Below are 24,263 nucleotides of genomic sequence, written 5' to 3' on the forward strand. Positions count from 1 at the left end.
TGTTCATATGATTCACGTTCGTTACTTTGATAATTTGATATGTGGGTGGACCGGTGCTTGGGTGCTGCCCTTACTTGGACAAGCCTCCCACTTATGATTAACCCCCCTCGCAAGCATCCGCAACTACGAAAGAAGAATTTAAGGTAAACCTAACCATATCATGAAACATATGGGTCCAAATCAGCACCTTACGAAGCAACGCATAAACTAGGGTTTAAACTTCTGTCACTCTAGCAACCCATCATCTACTTATTATTTCCCAATGCCTTCCCTAGCCCCAAATAATGGTGAAGTGTCATGTAGTACATTCACATAACACCACTAGAGGAAAGACAACATACATCTCATCAAAATATCGAACGAATATCAAATTCACATGATTACTTATAACAAGACTTCTCCCATGTCCTCAGGAACAAACGTAACTTCTCATAAAGCATATTCATAATCATAATCAGAGGAGTATTAATTATCATTAAGGATCTGAACATATGATCTTCCACCGAATAAACCAACTAGCATCAACTACAAGGAGTAATCAACACTACTAGCAACCCACAGGTACCAATCTGAGGTTTTGGGACCAAGATCGAATACAAGAGATGAACTAGGGTTTGAGAGGAGATGGTGTTGGTGAAGATGTTGATGGAGATTGACCCTCCCTCGATGAGAGGATCGATGGTGATGACGATGGCGATGATTTCCCCCTCCCGGAGGGATGTTTCCCCGGCAGAACAGCTCCGGCGGAGCCCTAGATTGGTTCTGCCCAGGTTCCGCCTCGAGACGGTGACACTTTGTCCCGAAAGCTTCCTTCTATTTTTTTTTTCATGGTGAAAGACACCATATAGCCAAAGACGGGCACCGGAGGCCTGCCAGGGGGCCCACAAGGTCGGGGGCGCGCCTCCGACCATTGTGGTTGGCTGGTGGCCCCCTCTAGTACTTTCTTCGCCCAATATTTTTTTATATATTTCATTCAAAAACATGCTCCGTGAAGTTTCAGGACTTTTGAAGTTGTGCAGAATAGGTCTCTAATATTTGCTCCTTTTCCAGCCCAGAATTCCAGTTGCCGGCATTCTCCCTCCTTATGTAAACCTTGTAAAATAAGAGAGAATAGGCATAAGTATTGTGATATAATGTGTAATAACAACCCATAATGCAATAAATATCAATATAAAAGCATGATGCAAAATGGACATATTAGCCACCACCGAGCCCGGACGACAGTCAGGCGTGTCTTTGCCGGTGAACCGCCGACGGGATAGATCTGAGCGGCTAGAGGCGGAATCAATACCTGCATGCGGCCGGGGGTGTTGCCGGGGCTGTGCGGTCTCGGAGAGGAGAGGATCGTCGACGTGGCGGTGAGCGGAGAGAAGAGGAGATGCAAGGTGGCGGTGGGCGGAGAGGAGATGGGTTTAGCTGCGTTGCCTACCTGCTTAAATAACCATGCAGGCATACCGGCACCACTTTAATGCGGCGCAATGACTAGATTAGGCTTCTTGGTCGATGTGTTCGCATTGAAGCGGCGTCAGCATCAATGCCGTCAAGTCACATCCACTATGGAGCAGCACACCGACATAAATGTGCGGCGACCGTTCAAGAACACGACACATCTAGGATTTTGGGTGGGACCGAGCAGTCGAACACGTATGTGGTGGAGGTCCGGACGTCCGCAAACCTCTCCGATTTGATGTCGGCTTGCGGGAATTCGGACACGCGATCGCGCATGTTTACTAGACGACGTTAGATAGGAAAAAAGAATGTCCGAACAGATCGATTCGACGTTTGCGGGCAATTTGAGGTGGTATAGGTTTGGAGATGCCCTACCTTTGTTTTGCATAAAGGGGGGGGGGGGGGGGGGGTTGGGTACTCCATAAAAGGTTAATTTTATCCTTTTTGTGAAAACAATAAAATCCATTGCACTGACAATACGGGCAACCCTGACCCTGCTTCTGTCATTTCTATCTGTGTCGTTCTCTGCTAAGTGGGTCCGGCGCTCTGTTTCACTGGCAGTGAGCCAGTCCGTAAAAGTCTCATCCATTGACCGGCGCCTTGTGTTGACCAGTCAGATCGACCTCCTCCTCCATCCCTCTCTTCGTTTTTACTCCGTCGTCGTCTTCCCCTCATTCTCTCTTATCCCCACCGCCGTTCTCCTCCCGCTTTGTCGCCTCCCGCCTCCCCCGTCCCCGACGACGACTACCTGAGCGGAGGGGAGGGAGAAGCACCATCTCCCGAAGCCCATGGCGTCCCGACGCGTTCGCCTCGTCTGATCGACCGCTCCCTCCTATTCCCTCTTACTCGGCACAAACGCGCACGCGGAGGTGGGTAGGTGGGCCGCGGGGCTGGCGGAGGCGGAGTCGGAGGCAGATCTGTAGGGCGGGAAAGGGAAGCGAGGGCGGGCCGGGATGAGGGGGGAGGCCAACGGAGGGGACCGGCGGCCGCGGGACGAGGAGGGGGAGGGGGAGGAGGAGGAGGAGCCGCCGCAGCAGCAGGAGGAGGAGAGGGCGGCGAGGCCGTCTTCTGAGCAGCAGCAGCCCGTTGCTGCGGAGGCGGCGGCGACGACGACGACGAGGAGCGTGGGGTACGTGGGGAAGCACCGCCTCTCCGCCGCCATCCAGCGCCTCGACCAGGAGCTCCAGTCACTCCAGGTACGACCCCGAATCCGCCTCTCCGCACCCCCTCCTCCCCCGTCCACCCGTCTTCTCCAGCCGATGCATCGATCCATAGCTTCATCACGTACATGCCAAATCCAGAACCTCGCTGTGTTCGATGATATTTCGCACAACAACTCGGCAGCTTAAAAAGCGCGATCTGGATCTTGTAGAACCCGGTTCTACTTCTAGGATCCACAAACCTTGGTGGTTGCCGTAGGCAGGGTTGTTCGAGTGTGTGACACCAAATAAGGAAACGAATGTCCCTTTATCTCACGTTTTTTTTTCTGAATGTTCCTGATTGAAGAGTGAAAGGCAGAGTCACCCGATCTCTTTCTAATTCAAGGCCTCTTCTAATTGGTGATAGAAGTAAAGTCAAGGTCCGTGCCACTGTTAGGCAACATGCCTACACCTGTAATAGTACTACCTTGTTTCCAGGGCATCTACAATGCCTTTTTTGTATGCCTACTGTCCGTGAATCTGGATGTCCACCAATCACCAATGCCGCCCATCCTAAGCCACACATGACATAGCTTGCACACGGCATTGGCAAGAACAGAAGTAGCAGAGATGGGATGTCCTTGGTGAATGTTTGTTAACTATGTGTAGCACCGTGCATGTCCTATGTACCCTGATCTGTCGGGGGTTGACAGTTTGTGCTGTGTGCACGGAATAGGGTTCTTCATAATTATCTAACGTACTTCATAAACGTTTTTGTCCTTAGTAACTGAGTAGTGTGTAGTACCAAAGGAGCTTTTTATAGATATTACATATTTTGCCTCCATTTCAGTATTATTTTCCCTAAATAACCTTCTTTGGACTTGATTACCCTACTGGCACCTCCAAACACTTACTTGCACTTCTGCCCCCAGAGATATGACGCCGTTTATATTGGCATTTTTATGGGGGAGTGGCGCTATTTTAATTGGTGTTTCTAGGTCGCGCCATTTTTTATGGCATATAATGTCGGATGCCGTTATATCTAGGTGCTGTCGGATCGGATGCGGCCCGCACTGCGGTATCTTGTATTAATATATATATACAGAGTGTGTGATAGAAGCTGGTGCTAGCCTAGATAGTTGGCTGCTCCGCAAACTGTACGCTGGTCATGGGTTAGAATTCTCACTTCTGCCTTTTTCCTTTTTCCCCCTTAGTTTCTTTGATGTGTTACTTTGGAGCAACCAGCATGTATATATGTGTTGTTTAATTTCCTTCAACACATAGAGAAGGCGACACTTGAGCTCAAGTAGCAAGCAAGTTTCCCCTTCGTGTAGGATTTTTTTTTCTGAGCCACAGGGCACAAGGTCCTTGTTCTGCATTTTGCATGAAACAGCATAACAGTGTACTGTGTACAACACCTTACCACAAAATTAAACATTGCTAACGCAGCACCTGAATTAATTCATCCAAAAGATTCAACAGTCACAAGTGTAAACATGTCCTTTGTACCCCGATCTATCAGGAGTTGACAGTGTGTGCTATGTGCACATAATAGGATTCTGCATAATTATCTAAAGTAATTCATAAATGTCTTTGTCCTTAGTTACTGAGTAGTGTGTAGTACCAAAGGAGCCTTTTATAGATATGGCATCATTTGCCTCCAATTCGGTATTTTTTTTTCCTAAATGGCCCTCGTTTAGACTTAACTACCCTACTGGCCCCTCCAAACACTTATTTGCACTTCTGCCTCCAGAGATATGATGCCATTTATATTGGCAATTGTAGGGGGAGTGGCACCCGGTGTTTCTAGGTTGCACCATCTTTGATGGCGTATAAGGTCAGACGCCGTTGGATCGGTGGAGCTGACGCTGCGGTATTGTATATTAATAGAGATACTCAATGTGTGATAGAAGCTGGTGCTAGCCTAGATGGTTGGCTGCTCCGCAAACTGTACGTTGTGGGTTCGAATTCTCACCTCTGCGTTTTTCTCTCCCCCCCCCCCCCCCCCCCACCCCCTTTTTTTATTTAATGTGTCATCTTGGAGCAACCAGCATGTCTCGTTAATTTCCATCAACACATAGAGGAGGCGATACTTCAGCTCAAGTAGCAAGCTGTTTTCCCTTATTGTAGTTTTTTTTCTGAGCCACAGGGCACAAGGCCCTCGTTCCATTGCATTGTGGATGAAACATCATACACTGTACAGCACCTCACTACAAAATTAAACACTGCTGATGCAGAACCTGAAATTAATTCTATGATTCTATCCAAAACATTCAACAGCCACAGAGGTATAAACATGACCGCCCTGTAAGATTTATTACACTCTAATTTATTCGTCTGGTCATCATGCCATAAATGAGCATACGTACAAGGCACAGACACGCAAACTGGAGTCGTCCATTGATGGGCTTGGTTACGTGGACACCAAAAGGGACCCAACAAAATCAACTGGAGAGAGAGGTACATTACAGATTACACACAGATGTTCATGACGAAATAGCGAAAAATGCATTGGTAGCGTTGATTAATGATGCAGATGTTTCTCCCTGGTTCCCGCCATCTTCGCGGCTAAAGCAGAGTATCATCACACTTGGAGGACAAATTTGGCCACAAACATGTCCCCAACCTCAAACCCGCTCACGAAATCATGCCTTCTAAATATCTACATGCTGGACATGCTTAAGATCGATGGAGAAAAGCACGGCATCAAGAGAACATTTTCTTTTCTCGTTCAAGAGATAAAGATCGATGCGATCTGAGCACACCTTGTATTTCCTAGCTCGAAATAAAATTAGTGAAGGAAAGATGAGGAGTGCACGTCTAGTAGTAGGAACAAACACAAAGCTGCAACAGTTTTTCTCTTCTTATAGAATTTATTTATTAACTTAAAACACAAAGAAAATAGGAAAAAGGAAAAGAAGAAACCTAGCCAGGAAAACACAAAGCAGCAGCAGTTTTTCTCTTCTTATAGAATTTATTTATTACTACCTTAAAACACAAATCGGAAAATAAGAGGCCTAGCCAGGAAGAAAATAAGAAACTGGAACAGGGAATATAAAGATGTTTTGCCAGGATTCGAACCCATGACCGGTGGATAGCTAAAACGGCAAACCATCCACGCTAGCGGTGTCTTGTCTCGTGTGTCACGCTGGTGTACATATCTTGGCCTGCATGATGGCGTCTGAGTTCTGACCATATACTCTATCGAGGCTGGTACGACCTAGAAGCACCAATCAAAATGCCACCCCCACCCCCCAAAAAAGGCCAATATAAATGGCGCCATGTCCCTGAGGTCTAGAACTGGAAAATGAGTGTTTGGAGGGGCCAGCAGGGTAATAAAGTCTAAACGAACGTCATTTTAGAAAGAAAAACAATTCTCCTTTTCACACTTTGACCTGTCGAAGCATGCATATTTCTGCTGGATGGAGGGTTATCTGGAAATTGTCCGTGATGCTTATCCAAGGAAGTTGCTACTGAAACGTATAAATGTGGAAGTGTTTGCTATGATTGTCCACATTGTCCCTGTCTTTCAGTTTCTATCTCCGGCAGCGAGAATCTTTTTCTTTCTGCTACCTCGTATCTACTCTCATTTACCATGAATAGATAACAGAATTTTTCGAGAACGAACTCTAACCTCTAAATTCTTTTCCTCTCTTTACTGGAACTGTCGTCAAAACAAATGAATATTAGTATTTGTAGAATTATTTACATTATGAATTTGATTTAAGGATATGAGGGGATACTCTGAGGAGTTTACATTACTTTGATACGGAGGTAATACTAGATAGAGCATTCAGTAGTAGCAAAAAAAGAAGGTTGAGCTTTCAGGTAGATATAAAATGTCTGTGCAAAGAAATTATCATTTCTCTCTTCCATGCTGTATTCTTCAAGGAGTTATGGCAGGCTGTGATCTTTACCTCGTCATACCAATGATTGGCTATAGAAACCTCCTTTTGCCCAGATTCTAGTGAAGTCCTGAAATTGGTCATCATAATGAATTTGTACCAATGTCCACCAGATTATGATCACACTGATCTGTTCTGTTATTCACAATCATGTTTCTTCACAGTATGCCAATCGAAAACAAAAGAGGTTCGAAGATTTAGAAGTCATGTCCTTAGTAATCAGGTATGTGACCTTCTTATAACCCACGACATCGGCATGATAGGTGCGTCCGGCGCATGCATACAACCATTCCTTCTTCTCCTCGGAACGTCAGGTCGGTCGGAAAGAAAGCGCGGTGTAGCTGGCATCAGCATCTCTTGTTAGGTTCGCACGCACAAGGGTGGTGGGTAGGTCTCTCCACATATCCTGTTCCTCCCTTGAGTGGTAACTCTTTTCTAACCTTAGAATCCTGAACCAATTTGCTCCAAAGACTCTGTCATTGAAAGGAGTCCTTTCTATTTCCAGCCATGTTTATTTTAGATGTTAGGCTAAAAGTTCTAACAAAGTAACCATGATAACTGATCCAGCATCCTTTGGGGAAGAAGTTCCATTATGAATTTGACCATTAGCATGCTACGCCACAGGTTGAAATTAATGATCTCTGATGTATATTGTGTTTTGTGTATATGACACAGGATGAATTGAATGAGCTTGAAACCATGGAACCTGCATCTGCGGCATGCCGGGAGTAAGTAATTTCAAGTATATCGCATATGTCTCCCCTCGCCCTTGTATTCCAGTTTGTGATTGTTTTTCCTCTTGATTAAGCCAGGGTGATCACAAGTACTGAAGGAAAACCTGACCCGCTTCTTCCAATGTAAGTGCCACTACATCTTATTCTTGCCAGTACCTCGCCCTGAGAAATCTAACCGTATGAGCACACCCGCAAAGTGTAACACCACCGTGTTTTTTGCAGCACAAGTAGCCCGGAGAACTCTTCATGGGACAGGTGGTTCCAGCGCGTGCGAAGCTCTCGCAGCAACAAATGGTGGCAATCCAAGGGCTCTGATTTTGCCTAGCTTTTGCTGAAGCTGAGACAAGCTGTGTGCAGATTGAATCGCCCCCGATCCGTATGGTCCATCGATGGATGGCTTGGCAACAGAATACAACCCAGTTTTCCTGAGAATTGTTGTGTATGTAATCCCTAACAAAAACATGAATGTATCCTCATTAGTTCTGATTGCTGTTCAGAAAATAGTCCTGTAATTCATCTCCCTCAGGTGCTGGCTAGCTATGCTCGATTCTTGTGGTCTTGGAGCAAAATGGTCCTGTACTTTGGGCAAGTCTGTTGACCTTTGAGCAAAATTTCTCCTGTGCATCTAATTTTGTCGAAATTTGCTGAAGCACCACATTTCGTGCTATTTGGCTACTTCTGTTTATTACTCCCTCCGTTTCATAATATAAGAGGTTTTGACACTCTTTCGCGTAGGAGATCGAGACATAGCCTTAGGGCTATGGGGAAAGTGGATTGATTGCCCTAAAATTACAACTATGTAGAGGGTCTCTACAAGTCTATAAACTCTACTCTTATAAAAAACAGAGTTAGTGATGATGGTGTGCCTGTCATCCTGCAATATAGGCCGTCCGATTTATATCTAATGGATGAAAAGGAAACTATAGCAATTTTGCAAAAAGATACCCACACTCCTCTTCACATTTGCAAATAAGGCCTTCCCTCGTTTATCCTTTCTCCCACAAGATAAACTACTCATACAAATGCATCTTGATGTTTCGTGCAACGCATGAACATATTGCTAGTAAGTTCCAAAAAATTGATCGGTAGTAATCCGGTCGCACCCGAACAATAACATTCCAGAGGGAAATGCACCTAAGATCAAATATTTTGAGCCGACCTCCGTAGAAAATTCAGACTTCCTTTTTGATGTTGCGACCACATAATACGACAGGATGGCACCCGCGATCTCTGGTTTTGAACCAGATTCACGTCTGGTCGCAGATTCATAAGATCTCGGAACTGTTCCGCCTGGAAAACCTAGTGCGGGCTCTGGCTAATAAGAAGCAACAATAGAAAATCTCGCCTAGTTCGAGGCTGCGCCTGAGTGCCTTCTGTAAGTACTTTGTATATATTTACACTCCGTCCGACTTGAATTACTTGTCGTAGTAGAATATTAGGTCAACCATCTCCACTGTCGTGTGGGGACCGCATGTAAGAGTACACCTGAGGACCTCTCACTGTCACGTGGGACCAGCTTGCAGGAGTGAACTTGGATCATGCACTCGCAGCAGTACAACAAGTCTCTACTCTCCGGTGAGCGCCATCATCCATCCACATCCACTCTTCGATTCTCCGCTTCTCGCCAGCCTCACCCCGCCATGGCCTCCACCGTGGCATTCCCCCCCGCCATCGCCGTCGGCGCCAATGTGCAGCACTCTCGGAGGACCTCTTCGCTGCGGCCCGTCCCGAGAGCCAGGCCCGTGGCCGCGAGGGCCAGCGCCGAGCGGGACGGCGCCGCGGCGGCCGTCCAGGCGCGGTCGGGGAGGACCATCGAGGAGTGCGAGGCGGACGCCGTCGCCGGGAAGTTCCCCGCTGCGCCGCCGCCGACCAGGCCGCAGGCGCCCAGCGGCACCCCGGAGATCAGGCCCCTCGTACGTGACGACATCCCCTCTCATCCCGCCACCTGACCAACGAGTTCCAAGTTTCAATCGCTGTGCTGAATTGAGGCCTTGTGGGTGTTTGTTTGGTGCGCGCACAGGACATGGCGAAGCGCCCTCGCCGGAACCGGAGGTCGCCGGCGCTCCGGGCAGCGTTCCAGGAGACCAGCATTACCCCCGCGAACCTCGTCCTCCCTCTGTTCATCCACGAAGGTTGGTGATTGGGATACTGGAACATGGTTGGTGCAAGCACATAACTGAGAATGGTGGGTACAGTTGGTCAATTGGTATTTTGGTACTGATGTGCAGGTGAAGAAGACACTCCCATTGGAGCTATGCCTGGGTGCTTCAGGCTTGGATGGAGGCACGGGCTTCTGGAAGAGGTACCGTATGCAGTTTACATGATTCGGTGCCATTGGAGCTATGCCTGAATTATGATACATTAGGTGATTTTCTGGAGTAAGGACATTGCTGTCCATATAACTTCAACATCAGCATACTAGAAACAGTGCGTGTATATCCATATTACGAGTTTACGAAGGTAGTTAATAATGCGCTGGAAAATTAGCAACTATTGTCACATCCTCTTGTTCTAGTCTTAGTTAGCCACATCTATCTTCAGGCAAATTTGTGACCGAAGAAAACAGTTTGTTGAGCTGCTATTTTTAACAGGTCTACAAGTCACGCGATGTTGGTGTTAATTATACTAGAAACAGTGCATGTATATCCATATTATGCCATTGGAGCTATGCCTGAATTATGATGCATTAGGTGATTTTCTGGAGTAAGGACATTGCTGTCCATATAACTTCAATATCACCATACTAGAAACAGTGCATGTATATCCATATTACGAGTTAACGATGATAGTTAATAACGTGCTGGAAAATTAGCAACTATTGTCATATCCTCTTGTTCAAGTCTTAGTTAGCTACATCTATCTTCAGGCAATGTAGCCGAAGAAACCAGTTTTGTTGAACTGCCATTATTCACAGGTGTACAAGTCACGCGATGTTGGTGTTAACAGCTTTGTGCTATTCCCAAAGGTTCCTGATGGATTAAAGGTTTTGCCAGAAACATAAGTTTTTTTTTGTCTAATTGAATTGCATCGATCATATGGAATAACATAGACCTCCTTTGTCCATCAGACGCAAACTGGAGATGAGGCATATAATGATAATGGTTTAGTGCCGCGAACAATCCGTCTGCTCAAGGATAAGTATCCTGACATTGTGAGTCATGTGTTACATTTGATAATCGTTGTCACATAACATCATTTATGCTAAATGCTAACATGTTCGCTTCTCACCATGCTACCTGTTTAGGTTATCTACACTGATGTTGCTTTGGATCCGTATTCTTCTGATGGTCATGATGGCATTGTGAGGGAAGATGGTTAGAATTTATTCCTTACAGATTTGCTCACAGAGAGATAATATTTGAAGTTTACTTCCATCCATTGCTTAAGTTCAGTGTGATATCCTGAGAAATTTACTTGGCATATGCTAACAATGTAATCATATTATTGTAACACTCATGGCTTAATGCTGCTACTGTTGTAGACTTGTAGTACCATAGTGATTAAAGAAAACTTTATTACCAAGTTCTGTTGAGACCAAGAGAACATACCTGATTTGGAAGAATGTTGAGAAAAAGTAGTGTTAAATGCTTTGCAGGCATATGAGTCCGTAAGATCATGCTTGAGTTGCACTGTTAGAGTATACCTGTTTTTTTTTTTACATTATGTTGGATGATGTTACTGGAGGCTGCAGTTATTACTTTTTAATTGTAGTTTGTGTGATTGATATTGATTTATACTCTCGGAAGCAAGCAGCTTTTGAGAAGTTTTGTGACTGATAAATGAGTTCCATCAAAGTTCAACTAGCCATGATGCTGTTTCTATAGAAATGAAAGGAATAGAACATCGATCTGTTACTTCTGACCTTGTAGATTATGGGAAAAAAATTGCTCGTTTCCCCCCTGTTTACATGAGCTGAGGGCATTAAATTCCACAACGGAGATGTTTGCATGCCAAGTCAATTGGATGTGCATTCCAGTTTAGTATTTCGTACCAATCAAAGTATGTTGGTAGAAATGGTGCTCTTTTTCTCGATAATGGCACTTATTAATAGCCATGTTTCCATTGGCCTTTTATCCCACTGCAGGAGTCATCATGAACGATGAAACAGTCCATCAGCTGTGCAAGCAGGCAGTTTCCCAGGTTCCCTTTCCTGAATCGGCCTTGTAGTCATGTGCCTCCTGGCTTAGTATCCCTTTGAGTACATACTTATAGGAAACTTTGCTGTTGCTAAATAGGCTCGAGCTGGTGCTGATGTTATCAGTCCTAGTGACATGATGGATGGTCGTGTTGGAGCAATTCGGGCTGCTTTAGATGCGGAGGGTTTCCATGATGTCTCCATCATGTCCTACACTGCCAAGTACATACCTGTTCTGAAATAGAACCTACTGTTGTCTTATTATATTTGATAATTTTCTTCTCCCCTTGACTACGAATTGCAAGTAGGACCATGTGTATGATCTATAAGATATGTTATTGCAGGTATGCTAGTTCATTTTATGGTCCATTCCGTGAAGCTTTGGATTCAAATCCACGATTTGGAGACAAGAAGACGTATGTACCTAACCTTAAAGCTTGTAGTTTCATCCAGTGTACAATTTTGAAATCATTATACCTAAGTGACCTAGTACATGCTTTGTCGATTCTTAAGTTATCAGATGAACCCGGCCAATTACAGAGAAGCCCTTATAGAAACCGCAGCAGACGAAGCAGAAGGAGCAGATATTCTTCTGGTAATTCTGCTACTGTGTATACAGAGTGCTCGATCATCATAGTCTTGTTTGCTTCATTGCTTTTGTCGTGTACTAAAAGTTATATTATCGTTTGGCAGGTGAAACCTGGATTACCATACCTGGATATTATCCGACTTCTACGGGATAATTCAGCCTTGCCGATTGCTGCATACCAGGTTAGTTTGCAAGCTTTTTTACCCGCAACCGCATCTTCCATATTTTACCCGAAAGCAGAAACTACTCCCTCCGTCCCATAATATAAGACGTTTTTTACACTAGTGTATTTTGTTAGCGTCAAGTACAATGTTGTTGATGAAGCCATTTTCAGGGTGACATGTACTGCATAGTGCCACCTAGATTCGTCTTGTTATTCTCTCTTTACCCAGAAGGAGATTTAGGTTGATGTGTAGCAAAAGCAATGGCAACCAAATGATCTTTAGCAATAAGCAAAGCAGACATTCTCGACATCGTTTTCTCATAAATAGCTTCTGGTCTTCCCTTGAACCCTGTCCCTATCAATAACACATTAACACCACTCGGAAACTGATCTCCAGCATGCATTTGCATGTCCTCCAATGCATATCCCCTTGAATCTGCATTTGCATATCCCCTTGAATCTGCATTTGCATGTCCTCCAATGCGTATCGCCTGCCTGACCGTACTACACCTGATCATTTGAGATGCACTAGTAATCTGTTAAACAGATCAATGCCACTTATTTGGACGCATTGTTTGTAACCGCCTGATGCTTGCTGTGTTCAGGTGTCGGGCGAGTACTCGATGATCAAGGCCGGCGGCGTGCTGAAGATGGTGGACGAGGAGAAGGTGATGATGGAGTCGCTGCTGTGCCTCCGGCGCGCTGGCGCCGACATCATCCTCACCTACTTCGCCCGCCAGGCCGCCAACGTCCTCTGCGGCACCAAGCGGATGTAGCTGATCACGGAAGTCGATTTCTTGTAGTAGTTGTACCATGGCCATGGCGTTTCACTGCATTGCAGAGCGTAGAGGCTTCTCCGGTACGTGGTGCGGCACGGCCATGCTCTCCGGTAGATAGAGGTTTGTCATTACTGGCTTCGGTTTGGTGTTAATGGTGTAATTAACGAGGCTTTGTCCTGAGTACGTTATTTTTTGACCAGGCTCATGGGCGCCAGATCGCAGCCCCGAGCGCTCTTCTAGAAAAGGAAGGAGCCACCCCGCGCGCGCGACCAGACAGCCGAAAACGGAAAATCAGACCCCGCGCGCGCGAAACCAACCCAAGCCCGCGCGAATCACGCCCCCCCCCCCCCCCCCCCCCCCCGATCACACCTGGTCCCTCCTGGCCCCCGCTTCCTCGCACCCGTCGTCCTGGTCCCCACCCCCTCCCTGCATCCCCCACGCTCCCCCTTGCGGACGCCTCACGCAACCCCCTCTCCCCCTTTTCCTTGAAGGACAAGCCCACGCACGGGTCCCCTTCTTCCTCCTTGCTCCTGCCTTTCCTCCTCTAAACAAGATCGGAACAAGATCTGCCCCGTCTATGGCGTCTTGAAAGAACAAAGCCGACGCAGGAACACCTCCTTCCTCCTTGCTCCAAAAATCAGATCTGGAGAGAAAAAACCAGACCTACCTGCCCCTAAAAAGGTAAGCACCACCTCCACCGGCTCCTCTCTCTTCCCTACTCAACCACCCCTGCTTGAACATCAACTAGTTCGTTCTTTTGATCTCGTGAAAAAAGCAACTATAATGGGAACACCAGTACGCATCTTGAGCAACTATTATGATACAAAAAAAGCAACACCAGTACAAAAATAGAGCAACTCTAGTGGAAAAAGAAAATGCAGGACCATTGCGTTTGTTTGCTGGTGCATTGCAACATGAAACCTGCTTTGCTTTCTTTCCTATCCTATTATAAGGTGCTTGGGGTTCATGAGCAACCCTGATCAGGAAAAAAGTAACCTGACAACTCGAACAATTAACTGAAGCAACTATGTTCATTTTTGAAGCAACACTGGTAAAAAAAGAACTGTGCAACCGTAGCTTTTCAGAAATTCTAGAGTTGCCTCTACCTGATGTGAGAACACCATGTCACCCGAAGCACCCGCAGTTCGACTAGTCCAGTTTTTAGTTCGTTCTTTTGATCTCGTGAAAAAAGCAACTATAGTGGGAACACCGGTACGCATCTTGGGCAACTATTATGATACAAAAAAAGCAACACCAGTACAAAAATAGAGCAACTCTAGTGGAAAAAGAAAATGCAGGACCATTGCGTTTGTTTGCTGGTGCACTGCAACACGGAACCTGCTTTGCTTTCTTTCCTATCCTATTATAAGGTGCTTGGGGTTCATGAGCAACCCTGATCAGGAAAAAAGTAACCTGACAACTCGAACAATTAACTGAAGCAACTATGTTCATTTTTGAAGCAACACTAGTAAAAAAAGAGCTGTGCAACCGTAGCTTTTCAGAAATTCTAGAGTTGCCTCTACCTGATGTGAGAACATGTCAACTCTAGTACTAAAACACATGCATTAAAGCATGAACTATTAAGAACGTAAAAAACTCAAGTTATAGACAGAGGTAGAAAGTATTAACTTGCATGTGTTAACGCACAGCTTTTGCTATGTCAGTATGGTTCTCGCTAAAAAAGATGACACAAACGACAAACGCACAAAACAAAAGGTCGCGTCATAAAAAACAGATTCGAACAGTCCCACACTAAGATACTTTGCTACATTCCATATGGTCCCACTGAAAAAAAGACATAAACTACACCAAATGATAGGCCTCCTGCTCCTGGTAAGCTCTTCGTCAGATATGCACATTGGTTGTTTCTTTCCAATCATCAAAAGTTGTAATCTGCTGGTGAAAAAAAGGCACAAATGAAATCAGCGCATGTCGTGTAAAAACAAAACTTTGCTGCTGTATATGTGTGTCATACTGGTAGAAACATAACACATGTAAGAAAACAAAGAAGAAACAAGAAACTTTTGAGGAAAAAGAAGATATGAATTGCATCTGTTTAAGTTTATAGTTGCCCAAACAAGTGTTTATAGTTGCTCCTTTATATTCTACAACTACTTTGTTCATAAAAGGTCGTGCATGCTCTTTGCTGCTGTATATGTGTGTCATACTGGTAGAAACATAACACATATAAGAAAAACAAAAGAATAAACAGGAAACTTTTGAGGAAAAAAGAAGATATGAATTGCCTCTGTTTAACTTTATAGTTGCCCAAACAAGTGTTTATAGTTGCTCCTTTATATTCTACAACTAGTTTGTTCATAAAAGGTCATGCATGCTTTTGTGGTGGGCTAACACACAAATTGTTGCAGGTTGATTGTTCATGATGATTGATCTGAATGAACCACCGCTTGACGTAGAGTCCATCAACATTTCAGTCGAGTTGGGTGCACCCTTCTTGCATGCAGGGGGTGAACAGGGACATCAACAACTGGAGGAGGAGGTTGGTGAGTCTCCTGACCCCAATATTGGATCTAACACTACTCATGTCCCGGACAAACGTGTTGCCACTCCCCCACCTATGGTTGCTCCTGCTAATGCTTTAGTTCATGAGGCACGTGAGTTGGAAGATGAAGAAGCTGGATCACAGCCACAACAACCTTATGTTGGCATGCGCTTCGACACTTTAGAGGATGCGAGGGAACACTACAATCGCTATGCTTTGATGGAGGGCTTTTCAATCAAGTCAAATACGTCTTACAGGTCGGCCTACACAGGTGTGTTGGAAAAACATCAATTCTGCTGTAACAAGTTCCGCAAACCAGTAGAGAGGGTTGGGATCCCGGATGTTCCCTCGTCGAGCAAAAACACTACATGTCCAAGCTCACCTGAACAAGATGTTGAAGATGATGTCGAGGAACACACTTTCAAGAAGAAGAGGAAACGGGAAACTGTGAAGCGAACAAAATGTCGTGCTAAGATGGTGGTGAAGCTTAAAGATGACAGATGGGAGGTTATCACTTTTATTGTAGATCATAACCATCCACTGATTGAGAAGCCATCGCTTTCGAAATACCTCCGTTCCCACCAAGGAATCCCGCCGGAACAGAAAAAACTACTGACTCACCTAAATGACTGCAACTTCACAGCAGGTACAAAACTCACATTGCGTTAAGTCTTTTTACCACAGAACTGTTACTTATTCCTGCATCAAAGTACCTTGACCTGAGCCAACTATGTTCATTTTTTGTGCAACTCTGGTAATTAAAAAAATCATGACCCAAAACAGAAACACCTTGGTGTTGCCTATTCCTACCTCAACTACTTGGGTTTGTTTCATATCCTAGTATAAGCTGCTTAGGATTCATGGGCAGCCCTGACCAGGGGGAAAAACTGGCAACTTGAAAAGTAAACTGAGGCAACTATGTTCATTTTCCGTGCAACTCTGAAAATAAAAAATAAAAGACATCACCCATCAAAAAACATAACTTGGTTGGATACAGGCTTGGTTCTTGTTCTGCTTATGCATAAATGTTACTTTATGTTATCTATAAAAAACATGTTGCTCGCTGCATTGTGGTTAGTTAGTCCTGAAAAAACAAGTTTCTGTTTTTTTATGCCAGGAAAAATGATGATGTTAATGTCATCATACTACGGCTCGGAGTTGATTGTTCCGTACACAGCTAAAGCCATCCATAACCACTGTTCGAAGCTCAACTCCCCAACTAAAGACATTGACATTGAAGAAACACTAAACTACTTTTGCAAGGTGATGGAAAATGACCCAGGATTTTTCTTTAAATGCAAGACAGATGCGGAAGGCAGGACAGAAAACTTGTTTTGGGTGGATGGTGCGGCACGAAAAGCATACGCGGAGGCTTATCATGATTGCGTGTCATTTGATGCAACTTACCTCACGAACATGTACAATATGCCGTTTGCCCCTTTCATTGGAATCAACAGACATGGGCAGTCAATAATGCTCGGGTGTGGATTTGTCCGGCAGGAACTAGCGTCAAGTTATGACTGGTTATTTGATGCTTTCCTAGAAGCAATGGATGGTTTGGCTCCGGACAACGTCATCACGGACCAAGATGTTGTTATGGCACAATCTATCAAGAGGAAGTTCCCGGCAACGATTCACCGTTGCTGCCGTTGGCATATAATGAAGAAAGCACAAGAGAAGCTTGGCCCCGTGTTGGCTAGGAACCCAGATTTGGTAAAAGACTTCAATGAATGCATTGACTTCAGCTTCACCCCGGCTGAGTTTGAAAGGAAATGGGCTGCACTTCAATTGAAATATGAAGGTCTTATGCATGGTCACTTTGAGAAACTGTATGAGGATCGGGCTACATGGGTGCCGTGTTACTTCAAATTCAGGTTCTTCCCTTTCCTTCAGTCAACGCAACGTAGCGAAGGGTTCAATGCTGTGTTGAAGCGCTATGTGAACCCACACAAGTCAATTCTCAACTTCGTCAAGCAATATGAGAAAATTCAGGTACACATACTCGTGAGGGAGGGCGGGAACGACTACCGGACAGAACATCTAGAGGCACAAAGATGGTCGTGTTTCCCCATTGAGGGGCATGCCTACAAAGCATACACTAGGGACATCTATGTGAAGTTTAGAACTGAGTTTCAGATGATTGGCCAGTACGATGTGCGTCCTGCTGGAATCAACTTCTATTACCTTGAGCCCAATACAGAAGAAGTCCTAGGGTATGGCTCGAGGAAGTACCTAGTCGCAGTGAGACCAGAGCCAGCTATCTACGATTGCGAATGTTGCAAGTGGCATAGAGACGGCATGCTTTGTTGCCATGTCTTGAAAATCTTCACACACCTTGGCGTTAATGAGATACCTGAACACTACATCAAGCACCGCTGGACGCAACATGCAGTACCAAGTGCACCACCGCCACCTAACGAGGGCCCTCCGCATGACTTGCCCGCTGAGTCAGAGAACCAAGTTCGGCAAGTGACTCTGACAATGGATTTTGCAAAGCTAGCCAAGAAGGCAATGACTAGTGATGAGGCAGCCGCTGCAGTTAGGAGGCACATGAAAGCAGCAGATACTGAGGTTACTAAGCTGAATAAACTAAGGAAGAAGAGGCTAAAGGCAGCCCGGGAAGCGGCTGGTGCTAGGGAAGCATCAAACCCTAATGCCTCAAGTACTTCAAACCATCCTCCTGCCCCCTTGCTCCTATGGATCCACCTCGTTCAGTCACGAAAGGGCGCAGCCGCAGCAAGCGCTTCAAATCAGCCCTGGAACTACACCCTAAGAAAAAGAACAAGTGCAGCATTTGTGAATCAATCGATCACACTGCTGCGACGTGCCTAGGGAAGCTGATGTGATCATTACCACATGAAGGGAATGACCCCCCGGGCTTGCAAAACTAGCGGAAAGTAAGGGAAAAAAAGAGCAAACAGTGTCCTGGTAGATGAAGCAATTGAGGTCTGGTTTCTAAGCTAATGTAGAAGGGAAATCAAGCAACTGCTAGCTTCAAGAAAAAAGCAAACGATGAAATCATTTGCATGGATTTCTTGTAATTTATGTGTTTTCCTGGCTTTAAATTCACAAATTGGAGACTGTGTGGAGGTAGATGCTTGACATTTGTGCTTATATTCCTTACTCGTAAAACATGAAAAAACCTATGAGCGCTTGTGATTTATGCAAACATGTTATAGGTGGTTTGGAGCAAACTTTTGTGAGTTTTGTAATGGAACATATTAGTATTCGCATTTGATATTCTCTAATGGAACACATTGATCAGGAAAAAAAATGTACCTATATATTTGTTCACTTGTTGGCCGGTTTGAGGATCTCCTGCCATGGAATCTTGTTCAGGTCACACTTCAGCATGGAGATGGTCATCTTCTTCCTGATGTTTGGTATGTCGCTTTGTCCGTAGTTCGGGAGCCACGTCCCGTTCCACAATAACGCGTTCATCAATGTGAATATGCTACAGTCACCGCTGCAAAAAAACCAAAAATGTCAAGAAAGCACTTGCAAAAAAAAGCAAAACACTACGTCTTATAACAACGGATATGTATGTATGTGGGTTGGTCCTTACGATACAGTCTGCTTTGGTGCATCGATATCCACAAGCGGGAACTGGTCCATTGTCTTTGCTTGTTTTGGATAGTACTTGTCCCACAACACACGAACTGCAGCTACAATAGCCCTTGCAACATCATCCAGCCTCTTGCTTTTTTTTAACATCCTCCATGAGTCAAACACTTCGAACCTTTTGTCCCTCAGATTGATGTTGAGTACCCAGTAGTGGTGTGCACCATTGGCGTTCTCTGGGTCTAAATTTTCAAGCACAGGAATCATAACCTTCAAGAAAAAAAAAACCATGTTAGCATACCAAAAAAAGACATCAACTACTGATATGTTTTTGGGAAACTCTATATGTTTGTATGGGCAACATTTCATATGATTTTTAGGCAACTCTATAGAATTTTATTCAACTTCTGGCATAACTCTCAAAACACTAAAAAAACATCAAAAAAACTTCTGACAATGTGTATGAAGCTTCTGCAAAATGGCTTATCAGGCAACTCAGTGGCTTTTTATGAGCAACTTATCATGTGATTTCAAGCAACTCCTATGATTTCCTGACATCAGCTTCTAGAAAAAAAATCTAAGAAAAAACAGAATAGAGCCTTTTATCATGTTTGACAACTAGTAAAACACATGGACCATACCATGTCTTGCTCATCCAAACGGTTTGATTTTTTGAACCTATCATGCAGCTCCCTCACATCTAGATCGAGCCTTTGAAGCCAAGTCTGTGGGGAAATGTAGAATCAGATAATAAAGCAACAACTTCAGTGCCAAAAAACAAAAAAAGGAAAAAACTGTGGGTTTTTATTTCTCTTACCGAAAACCTAACAGGCATGCTTATTTTCTTGGACCCCGCCTGTCTGTTGTACATGATTGCTTCAATGCCTAACTCGAAGACATGTGTCTTCATCCATCCCGCCTTCCTCATTGATTGAGCAAGCTCCTTGATTGTGCAGAAGTAACCACGATAGTTTATGATTTGCGGCCTGTAGAACAAACAGAAAGGCTCTGTTAAGAAAAATAACAATAGGAGAGATCATTGCATGCCAAAAAAGAAAAAAGCAGGAAAAAAAGTGGCTACTGGAACAAACACACACGTTGTATCATCACCCTGCGACGTCCTTCTCGTCCCTCCTCCTCCTTCAAGCAACAGAATCAGTGCATACACTCTGTTTGTCTCTGCATTGCATGTGAAATCCTTCCTCATCTCTACATTCACATATGGTGACTTCTGTGATGGTGGAGCTTTCTGTATCCTCCTCTCGCGCTTCTCAGGAACAGGTTCTTCCGAGCTGCTGGCTGCACCTTTGCCAGATGATTCCCCCTCAGCGGTAGTTTTTGCAACTTCGGTTGGCGTGCTGAAACTGGCAGGTGACATGTGCCCCGCACTCTGACCTACAGCATTTTTCACTGCCCCCTCGACAACTTCATCAAAGTCCATATTGCCCCACTCAATGTCACTGGTGGCAGCTGCGTTTGCAACCCCCTTATCCTCTGCTGCCTTGCCCTCCTCGCCTGTTATTCCTGCTGGCTCATCTATCCCAAGATCTAAAGGTGGAGCTGGACAGTAATCATCCCACGCAGCGTTCCCAGACTTTGATCTTTGCAGCAATCGTGCTTCTTCACCTGAATCACATGCTCCTTTGTTTGTTGGTAGATTGATGGTAGCTGATGTCCGTATTACAGGTATGGTGCCAGCAGAATTACTCCTCACGAGCGGTGGCGTCGAACCTGGGCTCACACACTTCTCAAGGAGCTTGTTGATGTCCCTAACATCATCCAGTGCGATTTCTTTCCCCTTTGCAGAACATGCTTGCTTGTTGGGGAGTACCGGAGGCTTGTCTGTTGTGTCCTGGGTGGTTGCTTGCTCCTGCTTAGGGGTTGCTTCCTCAAGCACAGTAGTTGCCACCGTACTTTGCGTGGGAGGGGCTGCTGATTCCTGGGCAGTTGCTGCCTGCATGCTCACTCTGGTTGCCTGAGTTTGTTGCTGAGTTGCTTCAAAAGTAGCACCAGTTGCTCTGTTTTCAGTCTTTGCTGATTCAGCAGTTGCTTGTTTTTTCTGTTCAGTTGCTTGCAGAATATGACCAGTTGCTTTGTTTTGCTTCTTTGCTGCTCTTTTCTGGTAAACCTTGCTTTTTGCTGGTGATGTTGCTTTCTGACTTGCCACTTCATCTTTCGGCCTCTGAACTGTCGGAGCTTGCTGGCTGGTTGTCATAGTTGCAACACTTTGAACAGCCGCATCCTCTCTTCCTTTTGGAGACATAACACAGGCCTTAACTGACTTATGGCTCACTTTCTTGACCTTCCTTGTGGCAGCCGCTCCAACTCCATCGTCAAGCTTTCTTCCCTTCTCTTTTTGGCCAAAACTTGGTAGTTCCAACTCATCTACCATCATCTCAGGGCACAAATCCATCACACAGAATTTTTCCTCAGTTGGCATCGCAGGCATCGGGAAAAGAGGGATATCATGGGTCTCGGGAATGACCCGTTTCTGTCTGTACTGGGTATCTCCAATCCTCACCACATCTGCAGCTGAAATGACAGGCCCACTCTGAACCTCAAAAGGCTCCTTCCGCATGTCCATCTTAACGAAGCTGCTCTGAAAAAATCTGCCGGCACTTTGGATGCTTCCTTGTGTGCTCTCGACGGACATCGTTTCCTCTGCCTCACTTCTTTCCTTGCCAGTGCGCTTGAGTCTCTCCATGATGGTACTTAGCGGCACCTCGTCATCGCAACTGCCCCCACGCCACCCCGGATTTCATGCACCTCCCTCATCATCACCACCACCCTTGCTGGGCTGGTCAGTGCTAGCGTTGCCGCCATTCCCGCCATCATCCTTATCTTCACCCCCCTTCTTCCCACCCCCGGCATCTTGCTCCGCATCATCATCTTCATCCTCTCTGTCTTCCTCCTCTTCTTCCTCTTCTTCACTCTTTTCATCATCATGTTTCTCCTCCGATTCCCCCTCTTTCTTATCTGGTTCATTCTCTTCGTCATTGCCCCCTTCCACATTTCTCTCCTTCTCTTCGTCCCGTTCCTCTTCATCCTCCTCCTCCCTGTCCTGCTCTTCCTCTTCAACATCATCCTCATCGTCGTCTTCCTCATCTCCACCATCTTCTTCACCAGCAATGGGCGGCTGTGAGTTGTCAGTGTTCGTGTGCTGTGAATCATCATCGTCATGTTCTGTGGCTGCTGGCGGGCTACTGTACGACGGAGCATCATCATCATACTCATCGTCATCGTCATTGCTGTCCCCGTCATTATCCGAACTCTCCTCTTCAGGACTGTCCTCATCTTTCCCTTCCTCCTCTTCTTCTTCTTCTGAAGATTCAAATTCTTGCTCGTCGGATTCCTCCTCCTCGTCATCGGACTCCAAAAGTGTCTCCTTGCACTGACTGCTACTGCCCCATGTATTCTTTTGCTCAGCAACCTTCTGCTGTTTCGGACTTGTCGCTGCCTTTTTCTGCCGTGATGATTGACGTATGCTTGCGACCCTAGAAACACTTGTGCCTGCTGGTTCAACCTCCTCCTCTTCCAACTTGCCCACCCCTTGAACAAACCTCCCAATTTGGACTGATATTTGAGAGCACATATCATGGACCAGCATTGACAACCTCCTTTGTTTTTGCAAAAAATACAAAAATACAAAACTCGAAAAGATGAGCAGTCTATACAACAACGACGATAAACGAAAAAAAGCACTCCGTTTCTTATGAAAAAGGGCAAAAAACCATGGTGACAAAAGAAAATACATTGCTGTTTAATTTTGAGGAAGCCTCGCAGCAACAAACTTCTGGATGTGATCCATGCTCCCAAAAACACTATCTTCTGCGCATCTCGAGAACTCGGCTTTGAGCTGTTTGTTGTAAAAAAATGTACATGATAAACTCAGTTAGCAATAATGATCAAACAAAAGTTCGAAAAAAAGAGGAAATGAATGAGCAACTGCCTCCCTAACTTAGGGCAAATACAAGCACTATTGATGGCAACTGCAGTTATGGACATCACAAAAAACCTACAGCACCTACAGCAGCCCCCCGATAAAAAATGAGCAACTACAGAAACTATAAAATATTGGCAACTCTTGCTTAAAAAGACTAATGTAATTGGACATGTATGACTACTTGGAGACAAAAATGATGAAGATTACCATGTGAAATTCCATGTTAAAAAAACTATCATGAAACTAGCTTTCAGAAAAGCAACTAGCTTTCTAAAATTAGGCAACACAATCCCTATAGGTGGGCAACTGCATAAAAAAATCAAGCAACCACAAAAAAAATCTGTTCAGACAGTAAAGTGACACTTACTCGTAACTTTCCATAGACACCCTTCCTAATCTTGTCCTTCTTAATTACTGCTTTGATCAGACCTTCATTCCATGCTTTGACCCTTGGAAGAACAGTTGTCGTCCTCTCATCCACATAATCCTTATGGACTGTCCTAAAGTCCACGTCAAGCGAGTCAAGGTATAACAGCTGTTTCAAAAAAATAGAGAACACATATCAGTTGCGAAAACCCCTATCGAACTTCAGCTTGAAACATATAACGCGAAATGAAAAACAAAAAAAACAAGGGGGGAGGCCTAGGATCATTTTACCACTAGGTGGAAAAGGCAGCAGCATATAGTATTCTTCTTGTCTCCCAAACCCATGAAAGCAAGCCTAAGTTGGTCGACGACAAACTGGCAAACATTTGAATTCACAACCTCACGTGGATTCAGTGCAGCTGAGTATGCGCGCGGTGACACCTTCAAGCTGGTCGTCGGTGCAAGAAAACAGCTATAAACAACAACCAGCCAAGCACTTAAGAACTTGTCGTCCGCAACAGCTCCCATATCATTTATCATTTTGCACCACTCGGTCACTGATGGCGCGGGCCCTGTTGGGATGTCGAACATCTCATTGAACAACCTAACTACATCTGGCTCCACTTCATATGCAACCTTCCCTGCTCCCCTTGGCAAACCCCAGATTCTTTCTACGCTTGCTGCATCAACTGGGATCTTCCCCCTATCTGGGATAATAAGCTGCGACCTCTCTGGATCATAACACTTCGTCACAAACTTCAGAAGATCTCCTTTCATTGTTCTTGTCCCGATATCAAGCACACCCCCAAAGCTTATATCACCAATGGCATCCTTTTGTGTATCATCAAGGCCACTGTTTAGGATAAAAAGTCTTGAAGGTGATTCCCTGTTCCTCGGTGGTGGCCCACTGCTACCAATCTGCATTACAAAAATTAAAAAATGAGCAACCCCACTATATTAAGCTGAGCAACTCACTGTACTAAACTAAGCAACTAGA

At 45.1% G+C, this 24,263-nt stretch overlaps 3 protein-coding genes across 5 annotated transcripts; all 3 read left to right on the forward strand.

The window, feature by feature from the left end:
* The first annotated feature begins 2,082 nt into the window (after positions 1-2,082).
* Positions 2,083-7,876, forward strand: LOC109763131 (guanine nucleotide-binding protein subunit gamma 2). The gene is made up of 4 exons (XM_020321987.4): positions 2,083-2,645; positions 7,169-7,221; positions 7,306-7,350; positions 7,450-7,876. The coding sequence occupies exons 1-4, from the start codon at positions 2,403-2,405 to the stop codon at positions 7,550-7,552; spliced, it is 444 nt and encodes a 147-aa protein (XP_020177576.1). The 5' UTR covers positions 2,083-2,402; the 3' UTR covers positions 7,553-7,876.
* A 910-nt stretch (positions 7,877-8,786) lies between these two features.
* LOC109763138 (delta-aminolevulinic acid dehydratase, chloroplastic) lies at positions 8,787-13,092 on the forward strand. 2 transcript variants are annotated; one of them, XM_020321992.4, is made up of 12 exons: positions 8,787-9,140; positions 9,248-9,359; positions 9,456-9,529; positions 10,142-10,210; positions 10,295-10,378; positions 10,472-10,541; positions 11,312-11,367; positions 11,463-11,584; positions 11,707-11,778; positions 11,876-11,957; positions 12,056-12,133; positions 12,720-13,092. In XM_020321992.4, exons 1-12 carry the CDS (start codon positions 8,868-8,870, stop codon positions 12,888-12,890), a joined length of 1,263 nt encoding a protein of 420 aa, XP_020177581.1. In that variant the 5' UTR covers positions 8,787-8,867; the 3' UTR covers positions 12,891-13,092. The 2 variants fall into 2 exon arrangements, with proteins under 2 accessions (XP_020177581.1, XP_040247928.1); XM_040391994.3 differs by having other exon boundaries at positions 8,796-9,140; positions 11,876-11,973.
* A 373-nt stretch (positions 13,093-13,465) lies between these two features.
* LOC109777132 (protein FAR1-RELATED SEQUENCE 5-like) lies at positions 13,466-18,330 on the forward strand. 2 transcript variants are annotated; one of them, XM_040391995.3, is made up of 3 exons: positions 13,466-13,574; positions 15,263-16,042; positions 16,514-18,330. In XM_040391995.3, the coding sequence occupies exons 2-3, from the start codon at positions 15,274-15,276 to the stop codon at positions 18,226-18,228; spliced, it is 2,484 nt and encodes an 827-aa protein (XP_040247929.2). In that variant the 5' UTR covers positions 13,466-13,574; positions 15,263-15,273; the 3' UTR covers positions 18,229-18,330. The 2 variants fall into 2 exon arrangements, with proteins under 2 accessions (XP_040247929.2, XP_040247930.2); XM_040391996.3 differs by lacking the exon at positions 13,466-13,574 and having other exon boundaries at positions 15,172-16,042.
* Positions 18,331-24,263: the final 5,933 nt, after the last annotated feature.

Source organism: Aegilops tauschii, chromosome 6, assembly GCF_002575655.3.
Source record: "Aegilops tauschii subsp. strangulata cultivar AL8/78 chromosome 6, Aet v6.0, whole genome shotgun sequence".
NCBI lineage: Eukaryota > Viridiplantae > Streptophyta > Magnoliopsida > Poales > Poaceae > Aegilops > Aegilops tauschii.

What these genes read in the sequence shown, in the direction of transcription:
- LOC109763131 (XM_020321987.4), top strand. Translation starts at nt 2,403, where the DNA reads ATGAGGGGGGAGGCCAACGGAGGGGACCGGCGGCCGCGGGACGAGGAG. An exon ending in AGGAGCTCCAGTCACTCCAG is followed by an intron (nt 2,646 to 7,168) that starts GTACGACCCCGA and finishes TATATGACACAG; the next exon opens with GATGAATTGAATGAGCTTGA. An exon ending in CCTGACCCGCTTCTTCCAAT is followed by an intron (nt 7,351 to 7,449) that starts GTAAGTGCCACT and finishes TGTTTTTTGCAG; the next exon opens with CACAAGTAGCCCGGAGAACT.
- LOC109763138 (XM_020321992.4), top strand. Translation starts at nt 8,868, where the DNA reads ATGGCCTCCACCGTGGCATTCCCCCCCGCCATCGCCGTCGGCGCCAAT. An exon ending in AGGATAAGTATCCTGACATT is followed by an intron (nt 10,379 to 10,471) that starts GTGAGTCATGTG and finishes CTACCTGTTTAG; the next exon opens with GTTATCTACACTGATGTTGC. An exon ending in TGGCATTGTGAGGGAAGATG is followed by an intron (nt 10,542 to 11,311) that starts GTTAGAATTTAT and finishes ATCCCACTGCAG; the next exon opens with GAGTCATCATGAACGATGAA.
- LOC109777132 (XM_040391995.3), top strand. Translation starts at nt 15,274, where the DNA reads ATGATGATTGATCTGAATGAACCACCGCTTGACGTAGAGTCCATCAAC. An exon ending in TGACTGCAACTTCACAGCAG is followed by an intron (nt 16,043 to 16,513) that starts GTACAAAACTCA and finishes TTTTTATGCCAG; the next exon opens with GAAAAATGATGATGTTAATG.